The sequence below is a fragment of the Polyodon spathula genome, chromosome 29 (assembly GCF_017654505.1).
Source record: "Polyodon spathula isolate WHYD16114869_AA chromosome 29, ASM1765450v1, whole genome shotgun sequence".
NCBI lineage: Eukaryota > Metazoa > Chordata > Actinopteri > Acipenseriformes > Polyodontidae > Polyodon > Polyodon spathula.
In genome coordinates, this window is record NC_054562.1 from 45,707 (window position 1) to 64,396 (window position 18,690).

At 47.0% G+C, this 18,690-nt stretch overlaps 2 protein-coding genes across 4 annotated transcripts; both read right to left on the reverse strand.

Moving 5' to 3' along the window:
* Nucleotides 1-828: 828 nt before the first annotated feature.
* sphk2 (sphingosine kinase 2) lies at nt 829-11,781 on the reverse strand. 3 transcript variants are annotated; one of them, XM_041231849.1, is made up of 8 exons: nt 11,468-11,781; nt 8,776-8,818; nt 7,338-8,273; nt 6,179-6,328; nt 5,641-5,735; nt 5,383-5,498; nt 3,644-5,189; nt 829-3,449 (listed from the first exon to the last, which is right to left on the reverse strand). In XM_041231849.1, the coding sequence occupies exons 3-8, from the start codon at nt 7,804-7,806 to the stop codon at nt 3,387-3,389; spliced, it is 2,439 nt and encodes an 812-aa protein (XP_041087783.1). In that variant the 5' UTR covers nt 7,807-8,273; nt 8,776-8,818; nt 11,468-11,781; the 3' UTR covers nt 829-3,386. The 3 variants fall into 3 exon arrangements, with proteins under 3 accessions (XP_041087783.1, XP_041087781.1, XP_041087782.1); XM_041231847.1 differs by having other exon boundaries at nt 8,626-8,818; XM_041231848.1 differs by having other exon boundaries at nt 8,601-8,818.
* A 1,291-nt stretch (nt 11,782-13,072) lies between these two features.
* Nucleotides 13,073-18,564, reverse strand: LOC121302059 (60S ribosomal protein L18). The gene is made up of 7 exons (XM_041231852.1): nt 18,485-18,564; nt 16,941-17,027; nt 16,523-16,630; nt 15,933-16,031; nt 15,008-15,131; nt 14,184-14,253; nt 13,073-13,219 (listed from the first exon to the last, which is right to left on the reverse strand). Exons 1-7 carry the CDS (start codon nt 18,485-18,487, stop codon nt 13,144-13,146), a joined length of 567 nt encoding a protein of 188 aa, XP_041087786.1. The 5' UTR covers nt 18,488-18,564; the 3' UTR covers nt 13,073-13,143.
* Between the last annotated feature and the right edge of the window lie 126 nt (nt 18,565-18,690).

The following is an 18,690-nucleotide window of genomic DNA, read 5'->3' on the forward strand; positions in this document are numbered from 1 at the left end:
CGGGGTTGCTTTTTGGCTGTAAGGCTTAATCTTCTTTTTTTGTTTGTCATAATCAAAAGTGTGTCAGCCTCCGTTTTCTGCGTTTGTTTTTATGTTACTGTGTTGTTTTTGGCTATTAATTATTTATCTTACTGTCCCCACTCATTCTTTTTTGTGCACACACAAGGTATCTGCATGGTTTTAATATAACTGTGTTTTAGTTGCTTTTTATTGTTATGTTTGCTGTGTTTAGTGTTTTTATTTTGTGTAGCAGCTCCAGCACACACACTGCAATCAGTGTATTTATTTTGTGTAGATGCTCCACCACTCACACACTGCAATCAGTGTTTTTATTTTGTGTAGATGCTCCACCACTCACACACTGCATTCAGTGTATTTATTTTGTGTAGATGCTCCACCACTCACACACTGCATTCAGTGTATTTATTTTGTGTAGCAGCTCCACCACTCACACACTGCATTCAGTGTATTTATTTTGTGTAGATGCTCCACCACTCACACACTGCATTCAGTGTATTTATTTTGTGTAGATGCTCCACCACTCACACAGTGCATTCAGTGTATTTATTTTGTGTAGATGCTCCACCACTCACACACTGCATTCAGTGTATTTATTTTGTGTATATGCTCCACCACTCACACACTGCATTCAGTGTATTTATTTTGTGTATATGCTCCACCACTCACACAGTGCAATCAGTGTTTTTATTTTGTATAGGTGCTCTACCACTCACACTGTGGAAATCATCCAAATGCCTCTGACAGTCCTGTGTGCTACAGTTACATTACTGTGCTTCACTCTATAGAAATGACAAATACTCAACAAAGGAGAGTCAAAATGGACTTTATTGATTTCAGATGTCAGTTAATATGTGACAAGATGACCCCTGGGAGTGGGGAGTTTGATTGCACGTGTGTGGAAGGGGGTTAATGAGAGCTTTTCAGTGTCATGAAAAGGGAAGCTCATTCCTCCCTGGCATGATCAAATCAGTGTGACAGACACACAAACTCTGCTGTATTCAGCTACTAGAGAACTTCTAATAAAAGTCCCCATACCAGTGACACCCTATTGTTTAAACAATTAAATCAATAGTTTCCTTTTCAATTACTACATATTATGTATTATCTTTTTTTTTTGTTACTAAATAAAATATGAACAATAATGACATTTTATGTGATATCTTTCACCACCAATATGATGAATGAGTTTACTGCTATGGCTGGCTGAAGAGCTGTACTGATCATCATCCACCTGTATGCTGACCATGTTCAATGCCATTAAAAGCACTGAATGTTTGACAATCAAATATTTAGCTAAGTTTTTTTTTTATTATTATTTGTATACAAAACTACTCCGCAAGTGTCTGGCATGTTTGTGACTCTTGGAATAATTTTAATAATCTGCTGTACTCTACAGCCTACAACACTCTAAACAAGTCAACCAAAGCTCAATCTCACAAGAAATGGATCAGCTACAATCTACAACTAGCAGGTTTCTATTTTTTTCCCTTTGAAAACATGCGCAGGCCCTGCCTGCTTTGCCTCCTCGAAGGAGCCTGCACTGAGGCATGCAGTGGCCTGAAACCTAGTCTGTGTTCCCATGGCTTTTCAGTCACATTCTACAGACCACAAAAAAAAAATCATTGAACAATTTAGAGCACTTTCAACTTAAAAAAAAAAAAAAAAAAAAAAAGCATTTTTTTAAAAAGGTACAAATTAAATTAAAAAACACAAACGTGGAACATGTTTTAATCAGAACTGTTTACACACAGAAATGCACCTGATGAAGGGATATTTTCCATGAACGCGTCAGATGAAAGTTACTGCAGGGTCGGGAACACAAGGAGGAAATGAACCAGCGGCAGACAAGCGGCTTCACTGAGCGTCAACATGTTGAGACTAAGCCTGCTTCAGCTTGATAAGAAAGGGCTGCGAAACAAAAACAAACCCAGGAAAACTAAAAGCAGCAGCGAAACAATCAGGCAGCTCAGAGGCGACAGATCTTTAAGAGCAGGTTAAAGAAGGCTGGAGCGGTTTGTTTGTCATTTGCAATGCAAGCACATGGATTTTAAAGCTCAGTGAACACCCCTTGACTTGCGTTACAGTGTCACCGTGTTGCCGGTGCTGTTCTAGTAGGTGTCAGTGTATTTGAATGTGGATCTATTCTCATGCCCTGAGCTTGGTCTGTACTCTCAACAGAGCCACCAAACAGTGCAGGTTACTGCACTCTGCATCATAAAAGAAACACACATGACTCAATGGCAAACGGGCAGGGAGTGTTCATGTGGGGACTGACGACTCCTCTGTCAGCCTGCTGGCACTGTTCCTGACCACAGCTACTAGCCCTCAGCTTTCATCAGCAATGAATCCACACATCATTATATATTTAGCATTTTAAACAATCACCATTGTTTAGATATTTTTTCTTCCACATTAACTTGGACCTTGTTATTCTTGTTATTTATTTATTTTAAAGAGAAAAGCTTCTTAACTGCATTTCTGTGTAAATAAATAGAAGTCCCTGATTCACAGACTCGTGAAAATGGAAGATTGAACCACATACAGCCTGGGAGTGGGGTGATGAAATTACTGCAAGAGCAATCTCCCAGTTCAGTAATGCCTAATAATAATAATAATAATAATAATAATGATAATAATAATAATAATAATACTAATGAGAATCACTTCCATTAGGAGAGCAGATATTTGACAGGCACTTGTCAATACATCACAACCACACCTGTTCAACACATTTCATCACTTAATAGCATACCTTTGCTTTGCTGTTCAAGACTAACTGCACTATTACAAACACACAGTTCATTTCCTTCTGTGTTGTGACAGGTCTGATTGGCACAGTTTTCAAACTAATCGCAAAGACGTGCTCAGGACTAGATGGCAATCTGAAAAGGGTTAGCAGCATTGTGTGACCCTGGAAAAACAAATCAATAAAAAGGATCTCTAATTATAACAGGAATAAACCAGGCAGCAGTGCTGTATAAAGAAACAGAGCAACACAAAGTCGTGAGAAAGCTGTAAAGTCAAGGGGTACTCAAACACTTCACAGGTATCTTTCAATCTAAAAACTCACAAATCATCTCAAAACCTCAGTGACCGCAGTACAGGCCATTCAGTGCCAGAGCAGAAAACACCTCGCTCCGAGACACAGCCTCTTACATTTCTCCAGCGTGCAACATAATCTTAAAAAATGAAAACTAGCACCCCTTTTGTCGTCCACACAGAATGCAAGAGCAAGCAAAGTTGTCTTTGAATGTAAATGCCAAAACAGCAAGGGCTGCTTGCTAACCCACCCAGAATGCAAATCAATGACCCCCCTGACAAACAAGTTGATTCAGAACGTCCAACTCCTCTCCCGTCAAAACAACTCAGAACTTTGTGATTTTCACCGCAGGCTCTCCGACAATCAGACGACCCATCCCAGGATGCACCTGAAAGGGAATAGAGACAGATTTTAAATACAAGGGAGGATGCATTCACCACAACTTCGCATGGCTGATGTAAAACATTTGCGGCTTTGGCTCCAACATGATTAATATTAACCCATTCTTGACACATAATAAAAACATCCTATCCGAACCTAATTTTGATTTTTATTTAATATCATGTCTGCAAAGATCCTTACCTGAGCCTGCAGAGATCCATAGGGCACCAGCTCTCCATCCACGGTCAGCGTGCCTCGGTGGGACAGGGGCTCCAGTCTGAAGGCTCGGGTCTGGATGTGGCTGATGAAAGGGCTCTCGATCTCCTGGTGGGTCCCTCGCTCCATGGCCAGGAAGAGTCGAAGCAGAACCCCCCTGGAGATCCCGGCTCGCACAAAGCTCAAGTGGATGGCACCGTCATCAAAGCGGGCCTGGGGGGCCGCGAATAAGTCTGCCCCCAAGTGAGACTGATAGAGGGCCAAGACCAGGACGAAGTCCCCCTCCACGGTCACCCAGTTCTTCGGTACCGGCTGATCCAAAGGCTGCAGGAGCCCGTCAACCGGTCCGGTCTCGTCTTCCGCTCGTGGAGGGAAATGGTTTCCTGCTTTCTGCACCGGGTCGTTCTTCACACCTCTCTCTTGGGTTACGGAGTCGAACGCATCCATCGTCCGTGCGAGGAACCTAGACTGTTGTTTCGTGCAATCGACGCTGCCATTAGATCGAGCTACCCACTCTCCAGCTCTCGTCTGGGAGCTGCTTTCCGATTGGTGGTTCAGTTCGGAGGTGGGGTTTTGATCGGCAGACACCGGGAGGTCAAAGGTGAATGCCGAAGTATGCAAGTACGAGGGCGAAGGAGAGGGGCTGGGAATGGGAGGGGCCAGTGAGACTGGTACTTCCTGGGTGGGTGCAGTCTTGTACGGGTGACCAGCAGCTGCTTCCGAAATGGACGGCACCCCTTCTGCTAAACAGGACAAGAAAGCTTGCACTGTTGCTGTGCCGTCACTAGGGGGCGCACAGGCGGGCTGCACCACAGCACTGCTGGGGTGTGACTGGGGTGTGGGTGGAGGCAACACCTCTTGAACAGTCCCTGGTACTGCTTGGAAAGTGGGAGTCTCCTCCGAGTCCTGGCCGACCCCCTCCTGCAAGCAGCCCGGCACGGGAGACAGAGCGCTCAAGGTGTTTCTCTTCAGTAGGTTGCGCTCCTCGCTCAGTCCCATGTCAGACACCGTCCTGTGCAGGGGGACCCGGCTGTAGGCCCCCAGGCCCTCTGTGATGCTCCTGGATAAAGGCCTCCTGGGGGGCTGCTGGAGCTGGGCGAGGGGGGGCAGGGAGAGGGAGGAGAGGGAGGCGGCAGACTGGGGCAGGTAGGAGAGGCGGCCCCTGTAGGACCGGAGGGAGGCGAGTCTCACCAGGGTGCCCAGTGTGAAGCGAGCCGAGCCCAGCCCTCGGTATCGCTCACTCTCAATATCCACGTCGGACACAAAGCCCCAGGCCACTGACAGGAAGGAGAAGAGGCGCCTGTGACCCCCGCCGAAGCTCGCTGACCCCGCCCCTTCCTCCTCGCTGGCCAGTCGCTCCAGCTTTGCCGACGAGGCTTCGCTGGGTTCCGTGGCAGTTTTTTCCCCAGGATGCTTTGCGGTGATCGATGTCGACATCGTTACGGAAACGAGGTCCATGGGACAGACTCCTCCCTTGCACAGCAGAAAGCAGCAGTTCATCAAGAGGGGGTCCCGGAGACACATCTCAAAACTTTGACGGCAGATAGAGAGAGAGAGAGAGAGAGAGAGAGAGATACTTTATGTGAAATTATTTTATTGACTTGTGCAATTTAATTATTACCAATGTACTGTATGTTTGTAAAGAATGTATCCAACAGCTTTGGCAATGCTTTCAATGTCCGGACAGACGCACACTCTGTCCAGGCAGACATGTACTTCCTTACCCAGCGTTGTGGTTTATTGCCCCAGCGAGGGCATTGCCAGAGCCACAGGGCAGGATCCCCACTGGAGTCTGGATAGCTTGCTTCCAGTCCCCTCGAGCCATCAGACCATTAATCACCTGCAAAGACAGCAATCACATTAATTCAGAGAGGAGGAAAGGAAGGAAGCACACAGAGAGACAGCAATCACATTAATACAGAGAGGAGGGAGGAAAGGAGAGAAAGAGACAGAGAGACAGAGAGAGAAGCAGGCAGACAGACCTCATGCAGCAGTCCATCCCCGGAGATGATGACAATGCCGTCCCACTCCTGCAGCGCAATCTCCCTCATCAGCTCCCGGGCGTGGTTCGGATGCTCTGGAAGAGAAGAGATAAAAGTGACACCCACAGCTAACCCTATACCTGCACACACATAACCAGAAACAGACAGACCCATACCCAGAGACACAGACCCATACCCAGAGACATAGACCCATACCCATACCCAGAGACACAAACACAGACCCATACCCAGAGACACAGACAGAGACCCATACCCAGAGACACAGACAGAGACCCATACCCAGAGACACAGACCCATACCCAGTGACATAGACAGAGACAGACAGAGACAGACCCAGAGACACAGACCCATACCCAGAGACAGAGACAGAGACCCATACCCAGAGACAGAGACCCATACCCAGAGACCCATACCCAGAGACAGAGACAGAGACCCATACCCAGATACAGCCCAGGCTGTTACTACTGCAGGAGGGGGGCATGTCTCAATGAGTCTCAGTGATTGCAGGAGCTCTCACCTGTCTGGATGAGATTGTAGCTGATGTTCGCCTCTCGGACCATCGGCAGAATGTGGGTGTGACAGAGCTGCATGGCCTGGCCCCGCCCACTGAAGGGGTTAACCAATAGGAGGAGGCGACGGGGGCGGGGCAAGAGACTGCTGGTGATCTCTGAGGAAACCAAACCAAGAAGAGTGAGTGAATGTGAGAGTAAGCGCGGGGAAGAAAAACAGTGAGAGAGGTAGAGGGGGTGCCTGTGCCATTATGGGACACCCCCCCGTGTGTCCAAAATCAGTGCCTGTAAAAGCTGACATGCTTGAGGCCCCAGTGTCTTGGTGCCATGATAAGAGAAAGTGTGTCCCAGCCTGCACTGCATTGATAATCAATCAATCAATATATATTTTATACAGCACCTTTCATAGTGAACGCCTATCACAAAGCACTTCAAAGTGCAGATACAATGCATAATATAAGAGAGAGAAAGGGGGATTCAGTGTCACACACACCACACACACACTGTCTTCACCTGCTGACACACACACACAGACAGAGACAGGCAGATTCTCACACACACACAGACAGGGAGATTCTCTCTCTCTCTCTCTCTCTCACACACACACAGACAGAGACAGGCAGATTCTCACACACACACACAGACGGGAGATTCTCTCTCACACACACACAATCAGAGACAGGCAGATTCTCTCTCTCTCTCTCTCTCTCACACACACACAGACAGAGACAGGCAGATTCTCACACACACACAGACGGGAGATTCTCTCTCACACACACACAATCAGAGACAGGCAGATTCTCTCTCTCTCTCTCTCTCTCACACACACACACGATTCTCTCTCTCTCTCTCTCTCTCACACACACACAGACAGAGACAGGCAGATTCTCACACACACACAGACGGGAGATTCTCTCTCACACACACACAATCAGAGACAGGCAGATTCTCACACACACACAGACAGATTCTCACACACACACAGAGACGGGAGATTCTCTCTCACACACACACACAATCAGATTCTCTCTCTCTCTCTCTCTCTCTCTCTCTCTCTCTCTCTCTCTCTCTCTCTCTCTCTCTCTCTCTCTCTCTCTCTCTCTCTCTCTCTCTCTCTCTCTCTCTCTCTCTCTCTCTCTCTCTCTCACACACACACACTGTCTTCACCTGTATTTCCAGTCAGGTTCACTCCCCTCAGCAGGCACTGCACAGCAGTCATCCATTTCTCAGCCACGCTCCGGTTCTCCGACAACCGGGCCGCCGAATCCACTCGGAAAGTCCGGACCACCCTCTGCCGGCAGCGCCCGCCCCCAATCCGCCTCTTCTTCACCGGATAGGAGTAGAGGGAGAAGTAGGCGGGTCCTTCACCCTCCTCGGCCCCTCCTCCCTTCACCGGCGATGCTTTGCGACGCATGACATGGCAGCCGACCACATCGGACAGCGACACCACGGTCCTGCGGTCATCTTGGGGGCGAGGAACCAGCCGCTGGATGTGCAGCTCTGAGGGGGTGAGTGTCAGGGCGTAGCGGGGGCCGGCTCCCCCTCCACTGCTACCGCTGCCACTGTGGTCCCCAAATTCTCCATGCAATATCGCCTCGGAAAGCGGCACTCTTGAAAACTCTGCCGGGCTCCTCATTGGTGTGCTGGTCTCCTAGCTTGTGTTATACGTGCATATAAACCCGGTCTGTGGTTCAGTCACCAGGGTATCCTTGTGTGTCTGCAGAGTCTGTGTTACAGACCGCCAGTCTGAAGTGACTACTTCATATGGTGCTTTCAGAGTATTTCAATGTGTCGTCAATTGGTGTCTGCTTATTAGTGTTTGCATCTCAGCAGAATCAGCTGGCGACTGAAATATTCAATACAAGGACTAGAGCAAAAGAACAGCAGCTCTTTCATCTAGTCGAAGGGATTCCACTTAGGGCTGGACCAGTCTTTATACAGGGCTGTAGAAGTGCATTTAAAAGAGCAGTCGTTAGTGCTTCAAGTATAGGTTTCCATAAGGAGTGAGCTTATTATCCATCCCAAAGCTTTCAGTGGCGTTCGTGCCGATACAGAGAGGTGCACGACAGGAATTCACACAGCAATCCAAGGCGTGTCAATGCACTGTAGCGAAGAGATCGAATATAGATCACAATCTTATGCAATTTAACCACAGGGCCTCCCTATTGAAGGGTAAACTTTGTCTCAAGCTTCTTTTGATGTAAAAGTTTTAAATGATGTTACATATTGACAGTGATGGAGTGGGGGGTGGCAGTTAGTCCTATAAGACCAGTCTTATTAAATAAATCCCAGTCCATATACAGTTTCTGTAAATCCTACAAAAGTAAACCTTACAACCTCAAGACAAGTCTAATATACACATATATATATAAATAAATCCAGTTTCAATAGAACTCATTAGAAAATATCCACAATAATGTTAACACACACTATATTCTATTGGATGAGATTATACTTGGAGCAGTCTGTCTCCGGTGGTCCATTTAGAGGCGGTGCTGTTGCAGGCCCTGCTGTTCTACACACAGTAGTTGTGTTGAAGTTCACTGAATCCACAATGCATGATGACCAGTCCAGCAGGAGTTCAGTCTGTATTTCAGCTCTTTACCTCTCTCTCTCCAAACTGCACAGGAAATGATCCGCTGATGAATCTGCAACACAAATAAAACGACAGTGAGTGTTCAGGTGTTATCATTACTGTAATTAACACTCATCATATAATACCTCGTTAAACAGAAATACCTCATTAAAACGATCAATCTACAAGCCGACAAGAAAAAAAAAGGCATGTGTATTTCTAACAAGGCATTTCTAAATGAAGCAGAGCAGTGAGAACTGGATTTCTCTGATGCTGGTCTGGGGTTTACAAATCACCGTGTGACTCTCATTCATCACAAGAGAAGTATCCCGCAAGAGTTTCATTTCTGTTTATTTCTCTCCCCAGTTTGAAACAGCCAGTCTCAATGTTAGAGCCGCAGGGTTGACATGGCCAGTCTCAATGTCAGAGCCTCAGGGTTGACATGGCCAGTCTCAATGTCAGAGCCTCAGGGTTGACATGGCCAGTCTCAATGTCAGAGCCTCAGGGTTGACATGGCCAGTCTCAATGTCAGAGCCTCAGGGTTGACATGGCCAGTCTCGATGTCAGAGCCTCAGGGTTGACATGGCCAGTCTCAATGTCAGAGCCTCAGGGTTGACATGGCCAGTCTCGATGTCAGAGCCTCAGGGTTGACATGGCCAGTCTCGATGTCAGAGCCTCAGGGTTGACATGGCCAGTCTCGATGTCAGAGCCTCAGGGTTGACATGGCCAGTCTCGATGTCAGAGCCTCAGGGTTGACATGGCCAGTCTCGATGTCAGAGCCTCAGGGTTGACATGGCCAGTCTCGAAGTCAGAGCCTCAGGGTTGACATGGCCAGTCTCAAGGTCAGAGCCTCAGGGTTGACATTGCCTCTCTTCACCCAGAGAACCGAAGCAGGGCAGGTTGCCAAGCTGCTGAAAGAGCTCAACTCCAGCAGACTGTCGCTGGCTTGTCTGGCACGTGACTAGCAAGGCAAACGAACCCCAGACAGTTTCACTTCCCGAATGGCAATGCCACGCTGCCTGTGGGCCCCCAGACAAGACTGGCAACAGCAGCGATTGGCTCCCGAGCCCATTTCACAGCGCGCTACTGAGCGGCATGCAGAGGCGCAGATCAAACCAGCTCACCGCTTGGAGTCTGGCTGGCAGGCGTTTATAAATCACGATCCCGTTCCTGTATTCGGGGGGAGGGGGGGACGGAGAAGGAGGACGGCACGCTGTGTCGGAGGAGGAAATGCTGGGGAACAAGGACTGCGTGACACTGAAGCAGGAATCACCCTGTATGAACCAGCCGACTGCACGGGTCCAGGGATAGTGCTCTGTCTCTCGAGGAGATTGCCGTGTGTATGATCAGGTCTGAAGGTGGTTTATTTGGTACAGAGTTCAACGACAGACTGCCACTCCTATCTGCGAAGTGAACCACATGCTTGCACTGCACTGGCTCTATAACCCATACAGCTCATTCGAAAAAGGTATAGCTTTAAATATTTAAAATACTACATAAATAAATAAAGAAAGAAATACGTAGTTCCCTTCTTTACACACGTTAAATAAATAAATAAATAAATGGTGTACTGACCAAGTCTTCTATAAAAATTGTAAAAAAAAATAATTGTTAACCTTTTTTTTTTTTTTTTTTTTTTTCCCCTCAGGGAGATTTTATATAGTTTATTTTTAATTCCAGCATTAGCAGTAATCCAACACCACCTCTCTTTACCAGGGACACCGGAAGCAAAGCAGTTCATTGTGTTGGGCAGGAATGGACAGTCAGGGCACACAAAGAGAACCAGCCTTGCAACAATGCATGCTGTTGGACTTGCAACGGAGCCAAGTCATCCGCACTCGAGTGCAACACATTGTGGACACGCGTTTCCTCCGTTTGTAGAAAACGCAGGTGCTGTGCACCCATGCTGAACAGCTGCGTCACTCCTCTTCCCCTGTTCACCGAGGGGACCGCATACCTAAATAAATAACGTTAGAATTAAAAGCTCATTTCTAAAAAGCAGTGGATCCATCTACCTCGGAATAGCCCGGCTGGAACACGTATTTCTTACCTCCTTTACCACGACAGGGATGTTAATAAGACTCCTATTGCACGGCGGTTTATCCGCCAGTGCAGGTTTTACCAGGAGCTTGATCAGCCCCTGTGTGTGTGTGTGTGTGTGTACGCATCGTTTTCACAAGACTAAAGCCCCGGCGAGGATATTTGTTGAGACATCACGTTCGGGTCTAAATTATAGAGAGACACACGGACAGAGACAGACTCGCTGCATTAACACACAGAACCCCCGAGTGCAGTGCAGCACATTCCTGCTTAGTTACCGGTGTTGCGTAATGCTCTGCATCCCCTGCTTAGTGTACTGCATGCAATCAAGTGGTTTTTGATTATTAAACAAAACATTGCTTCATAACAATGCAAATATAGACTAACCCCCCACCCTTAACATTAGAGAGAAAAGTGCTCACTTCGGGATTCCAACGAAAACAAACCGTGGCGGAAGACCAATCGCCAGACCACCTGCTTGCATACACTTCGTTAAGCAGGTGATGCACAATTATACGGGATGCAGAATATTACACAACACCGGCTTGAATACACTATCCAAAAATGAAATACACGCAACAACGAACGCTACGCCCGTTCTAGTATAACGAGAACACATTGCACACTTCAAATAGCGTATTATTATTATTATTATTATTATTATTATTTTATTATTACCTACCTTAGTTAGCAGTTGTGCAGTAGTTTTCTTTCCTATTTCTGAATAAATATCGGTTTGGGGATTTTAAATACCTCACCGGAAGACAACTGCGGTGTTTTTGTGTGCCGATGAGGTAGCAGCATCCGCGTTTTTTAAAACCATCTCGATTTTAATAAAGAACGTCCAATTATTCCTCGATTTCCCCCTGGCGTCAGAATGGGTAAAGAGTAAATAAAAAACTGACACATTAACAGCTCGTTTTATCATCCCATCTTTTCATTTTCTCCTCTGATAACGAGCCATCAGCAAGGTCCTACGCTTCCGACAGCACTTTGGGAAAGATAACGGGAAGCTTGCCCTCAGTTGGGTGGGTCTGACAACCTCCTCAGCCAACCGGTATGCACCCCGGCGATGTCACAGCCAGTGACTGTCCACTCACACCGCGATGCTGGCCCTGCGCGACTTCTGATTGGTCATCAGTTTTCCGAGGCAAAGCTGCGCACCTGCCAGTTTCCTCCGCAGAGGGTGGCGGGCGCCTTGAACCGCGAGAACACAGCGGCCATGTTTGTGAGGGCAGGAACAGGCATTCTAATGCGGCAAACAGAAGCTACTGTCGAGAATACCGTTCAATTCAATTACAACCAGCTTGAGAAAGACGAGGTTTATCATCACGGAGCAGATCCCGTCTTCTGCGTTTCTTGGCTAGCCCACGACACCTCGGGAAGTGTATTTGCAATACGGAAAAATACTTGCGATGAAATCATTTTGCGCAGGATGCAGCTCGGTGTATTGCGACCCATTTAGCCGCCGATTCAGTTTTCTCACTGTTACAAACCCTCTTAGGAATAGCAAGTCACATAACGGATTAATTTATTAAACCCTTAAAGCACTCAGAACTAAGCCAAACAAATGCTTAAAATACATGAGTGACAGGCCTCACGGGAAGGAAACTCAATTCAGGCAAGCCGCTCCACCCTCAGTACATTTCAAACTCTGTTTGGTGCTTCTCCTTCTTGCAATGATGTCAATTTTTGTACATTTTTTTTAAAGTATCCCTTGTACATTAAAGCAGAGGTTCCCAAACAACAGGCCACAGGGCCCAACAACATGTAGTAGAATTTTATATATAAAATAAAATCAGGTTTAAGATCAGGTTTATTTACACTGAGAAGTTCACATTTCTTTTTCATTTTGCTGATGTGCCCAATGCAGCTGAAGTAGCAGGCCTCAGGTAAGAAGTTCAGCAGCCCTTGCCTTACAGCAGGGGGTCCAACTCCAGTCTGAGGGCCACAGGATCTTCCATGTTTCATTCCAATATTTGTTCAATTTGACACATTTAATATTTTAAAAGGTATTTTACAGGTTGATGGTTTTTAAAAATGCACTTGAATCAAGGTACACTGCCTATGAAACACATCCAAGCCCTGAAGTGTTAAATGTGTCCTAGTTAATCAAATAGTTAGACCAATTAAGTAACTGTGCTGGGGGGGGGGGGCAGCACACACCCAGAAGACACTACGCCTCCCTCCCCCCTCCAGGAGCAGAGTTTGACAACCCTGCCGTACAGGGTGAAGGTTTAATCTGAAACACAAGGCATGCTTTCAGTGAACACCACAAGCAGTTCTCTTTCTGTGTGACACCAGCTTTTATTATTGTACACAGACTGGGATGGGGTGGGGGGTTCAAGAGTTCACGGATTAGTTCTTGTACGCACAGCTCGCTCTGCGTCCTCGGGCGCGCTCGAACTTGCGGCCCTTGGATCGGATGTAGGGTCTGTGGATTGAGAAGGGAGGGAAACGGGAAGGTTAGCAAGAGGCAAACAGAACGAGCAAAAACACGAGGCCCCGCTATACTGAGGGGTTCATTTATACAAGAACAAAACACGAGGCCCCGCTATACTGAGGGGTTCATTTATACAAGAACAAAACACGAGAGGCCCCGCTATACTGAGGGGTTCATTTATACAAGAACAAAACACGAGAGGCCCCGCTATACTGAGGGGTTCATTTATACAAGAACAAAACACGAGGCCCCGCTATACTGAGGGGTTCATTTATACAAGAACAAAACACGAGGCCCCGCTATACTGAGGGGTTCATTTATACAAGAACAAAACACGAGAGGCCCCGCTATACTGAGGGGTTCATTTATACAAGAACAAAACACGAGAGGCCCCGCTATACTGAGGGGTTCATTTATACAAGAACAAAACACGAGAGGACCCGCTATAGTGAGACGTTTATTTATAGAGAAACCTCAAGGCATCTCAGTGCTCAGCCTGGCGCTTGTACTGTGCACTGCAGTTCTCTATTTTCAACAGCAGCCCATACGTAGGTCAGTGCTGTTTACATTCCAGTTATTTCTTCCTCAACAAGCCTCAGGGATTCAAGTTATTCAACAACTTATCAGAATCTGACAGGGATAACGATCATCATCGGCTTGCACACGTTCCAGCTACTGCAGGTACAGTTAATAGAGATTCAGCAGTTGAACGCTGCAGTACTGAACAGTGCTGCGAACGCTGCAGTACTGAACAGTGCTGCGAACGCTGCAGTACTGAACAGTGCTGCGAACGCTGCAGTACTGAACAGTGCTGCGAACGCTGCAGTACTGAACAGTGCTGCGAACGCTGCAGTACTGAACAGTGCTGCGAACGCTGCAGTACTGAACAGTGCTGCAGTGCTGTGAATGCTACAGTATTGAACAGTGCAGTGCTGAACAGTGCTACAGTACTTACTTGGTGTGGCTGTGTGGGGTTCCTGGTGCCTTTCCGAAGTGTCTGTACACTTCACGGCCCTTACGCGGACCTGAGAGAGGGACAGAAACAAAGATCAGCGAGGATCTAAACACACTTCAACACTCAACAATGTCTACTGAGGGGGGAAAAAAACCCTGCATAACCTGACAGAATGCCTCATGAATGGAGACAGTGTCACAGTTACTGGCTGCTCTCCCAGGCCTCATTAACGAGGAATTCATGTGACACCAAACTGAGAGTCTGACACTATGGAGTCTAATCATCGGCCTGGGAGAGGAAACGAATTCAATACCACCGGCTGCAATTCTGTTTCATGATTAACTAGGTCAAGCAAGGATTCGTAGCTATTCATGTCATACTGGCATTGTTCTGTGTGTAGAGTACACAGCCAGCCTCAGCCAAGTACACAGCAGGCAATGCACAGCTAGGGATAAAAGTTTATCACCTAGTTGAATTAAACCTGGCATCTAAAAAGACATAACTCACACATCACAATTCTGACACATTGAAGTGAACTGTTATAGCTTCTACAGCGACTTGCAGTCAACGGCACTCCCAATGTAAATTAATCTAATTAGTGAATCATGAATTAACGAGGGAGCACCACGAGGGCAAGGCTTCGGAAAGCTCCCAATACCTACAGCACATTAAGTCAGTGCACATCACCCGAGCAGGACAGTCCAAGTGAAAAGCTCCACACACAAAACGTTAGGGGCTGCTGCGAGTTTGTCACAGTGCCAACAAAAGCACGGAAACACTTTCAAAAGGAGACAAATTAAAACTAACAAATCGTTGAGACTTACCCGACAGCAGCACAGTGCCGTGACCCTTGGGGGTTGCCAATGCCAGCTGGTCAAAGGTCATGATCTGACCTCCAGCCTTCAGGATCCTGTTGCGGGCTCCGTCAGTCACCCTCAGAGCACACACCTGCAGAGAGAGAGAGAGAGAAAGACAGAGAGAGAGGGACAGAGAGCGAGAGAAAGACACCAGTTTAAAAATTCAAAAGCAGCACCACACCCGTGCTACAGCTGTTAACAGGAAGGCAGGCCGGGGCTCCCATACAGCCTCCTCCATGAAGCTCAGCTCTCCCAGGCCTCATTAACGAGGAATTCTAGTGACACCAGCATTGGAGTCTGACGGTTCTGAGTCTAATCACCGGCCTGGGAGACGAGGCGCTGGCTCAGTCACTTGCTGTACACAGGACAGCAAGCTGCCACGACACTACAGCTATGGGCAGAGGTTTGGCATCACTTAGACCCTTTACTCATCATATAAATCAAAGAAAATACAAAACGACATTGCAAGAGTCAGCTGTAATAGCCATAACAGTACGGCAGTACGTCCAGTTAGATTTCAAAATGCCACACTCCAATTTCACTTCAGTATGAAACTACGAAGCACTGGTGTGTAACTCAATACGTCAATGTAACATTACTACAGCTGGGTCCATTCAGTCGGCTGACGAATGAGGAGTTCATTCTGTAGGGTGATGCAGCCCTACTGGCTATAGCTGCAGATTGTAACTTTACATTATAAAGAGGGTAGATGCTGTAGTCCTACAGGATTCCTAACTACAGTGTAGCGACGCCGTGATTGCACAGGACTGTGAAGCACGGGCTGGTTTTCTGGTATCTCAAGGGTTTAGAACTGGCTGGAGCTCCGAATGGTTTCCAGCCTGCTGGAGGAGCCTCAAAAGCACCTTGTGTTCAGAGTTTCAGGAAGACTTGCCTTCAGTTTGGGGATGTCCTGGATGCGCACGTCGTCTGTGATCGTCCCCACGACGACAGCGGTCTTGTTTTCACGGCCGTCCAGCTTCATCTTACGAATCTGAGAAATCGACAGAGAAAAAAAAGTCACAGGTTCAGAGCAAGCCATTTCAAACAGCCTCTGCTGTTTCAATGGAGGCCAGCTGCACATTTAACATCAACCAAATCAAAGTAGCGTCTAAAAAAGACTTGACAGACAGTATTAAGACTCAAATCTGAAGTGACAGCATCACAGTGAAGGGGTGGGGGAGTCCACAGGACAGGATTTAAATAAAATAGACCAGCCTCAGGGATTCAAATTATTCAACAACTTATCAGAATCTGACAGGGATAACGTTCATCATCGGCTTGCACACGCTGCAGCTACAGTTCATGGAGATTCAGGCTTGTTGCTCAAAAGACAATTAATACAAGCAACACCGTGGCTTGTTAAGCAACAGAATTTTAAAAACAGGTTAAAATGAAAAGCATTCTGGGTCAGTAATACTCAGATGCCAGCTAGCATGGCCAGAGAATCTGGTATCGATTGCACACGGGGGCGGGGGCGCTTACCAGGCGGGACAGGGACAGAGGGGGGCGATTAGTTCGGCTCATGAAGAGTCTCTTCAGGACCACCTTGTTGAAGGAAGCGTTGGAGCGACGGGCAAGGAACCTGTAGAGCTGAGGAGAGACAAGACAGGTCCGCACAGGAGCAAGGACACACAGTGAAGCTTAAAACATTCACACATCTATCTACAGACACATCTCCCAGGCCTCAGGAATTCACAGTCTTCAGCAGCTCACAGTATGACAGGGATAACGTTCATCACTGGCTTGGGGGTTGTGACACTATCCTGTTTAATTCAAGTTCACTTTGTTTCCAGACCCAGCAATCACTTCAGCACAATACAGACCCGGCCCAACTCGGGTGCATGCTGGCTGAAGGGTCCAAACGCCCCACAATGCAAAGTGAGATTGGAGTTGCTCCTACCTTGACCAGGAGCCTCAGGTAGATGTCCTGGCTCTTCGGTTCTTTCCGGTGGACCTTGCGGTCTTTGTTGTGTCTGATATCCACTCCCTGAGAAAACAAGAGGGTTAGGAATCAAGCCCTATTTATACAGCTGAACAAAACCTTGAAATAGACAGTGGAAAGATAAAAACAACACTTAGATTAAAAAAAAAACTATATTTAAACTGGTTTGTCTGAGTCTTGGCTGTTCTTTAGACTTCTAAAACCTCTAAACCCATAACGTTTCAATTCTCCCTGGCCTCTAACGAGGAATTCATGCGACACCAGCATTGCAGTCTGACAGTTCTGAGTCTAATCATCGGACTGGGAGAGCAACTGGACAGGCAACAGGGGGTTTATACAGCTTGCTTTCAAATTGTGTAGGTGCACATCTGCACAGCCTACTTAACTATGATTTGTATTAGAAAGAATATAACTGTGCACAAGATGCAGGTCACAAAACTGATCAAGATATTCTACAAAGCATGCAAACTAAGAGTCTGCGATTAAAGTGAACCCTTATAGTGATGCACACTCGATTCCACTTGTTCACAAAGTCATTCACGGATTGGATGCTGCATCATCTCATAGAGCGGACTGAAAATGACCTACAAAATTAACTCTTCATGCACCAGAGCCAAAAACATTCGTTCTCACACAGTAACGCAGTCTATACAACCTGTCCTTGTGGAAGGTGCAACACCTTTTCTTAGACATTACTACACACAGTAATGTACTAGCCAGAGCTAGATGCAATGCTAGTGTACTGAATGCAATAAGCCAACCACGTTTACAAACAGGAAATATGCCTCGGTCTCTACCCTGCGGTACATCGCTGTGTGGATTTCACGGCACGTGTACAACTCTGCGAAAAAATCAAAACTTGAACAGGGATCTGCAAGAGTGGATTTGCGAAAGCGCGTTTATAAACCAGTAAAGCGATCCGGACAATGCAACTGCGACAGAAATACAGAAACGCCACCGTGCTGCGTTTACAAACATGCACAGGCCTAAACACCACGGCGACGTTAGTGCTTGTGCTGCTATAATAATCACCAATGGAACCGATTCAATAAGAAACGTGTTTTAAACACTAACGCTTACAAACCTGACGAACTGAAATACCACGCTTTGTGTAAGCGAGGCTTCAGGGTATACAGACCGCGGCGTTCAGAAAACGTGTGCATTCACTTCAATAGAAAAACAAATCATAAATAAGCGCAGCCAAGTCTTTAAAAATAACACATACATATACTAGAGAAAATCCACCATTTCATCAGGTTCCCGCTCACTTTCAAGAGAACTCGCCCGGTTCGCAAAACTCATTTTACCCAATGCACGACCGGCCTGGGTTTTGAAGCTTTGTTCCCCGGTCATTTATCCACACAGTCGTCTAATAGCGGTCTGGAAGGAAAGCCAATGCTATAAGATCTCGCTATCAGCGGTTCTTGGGGACTGTGAAGGCGGATGAAAGTGGATTTTCTCGGATTGGAATCAAACACAGAGAGTTCAGCAATCGTACCCACCATCTCGGACTCCGGGCGGAAAGGAAAGAAGGAGCGCTCGCTCTCGCGATATCTCTCTGACCGGAGGAAATGGAGGACAGAGCACGTGACCGTAAATACACTTCTGATTGGACAATCGAGAATCCATGTAGGTAAAGGAGATTCCCCCCATGGAAATGAACCGAGTGAAGCCACAGCTTCGCCATGTTAGGTAAGCAGGTCAGTAA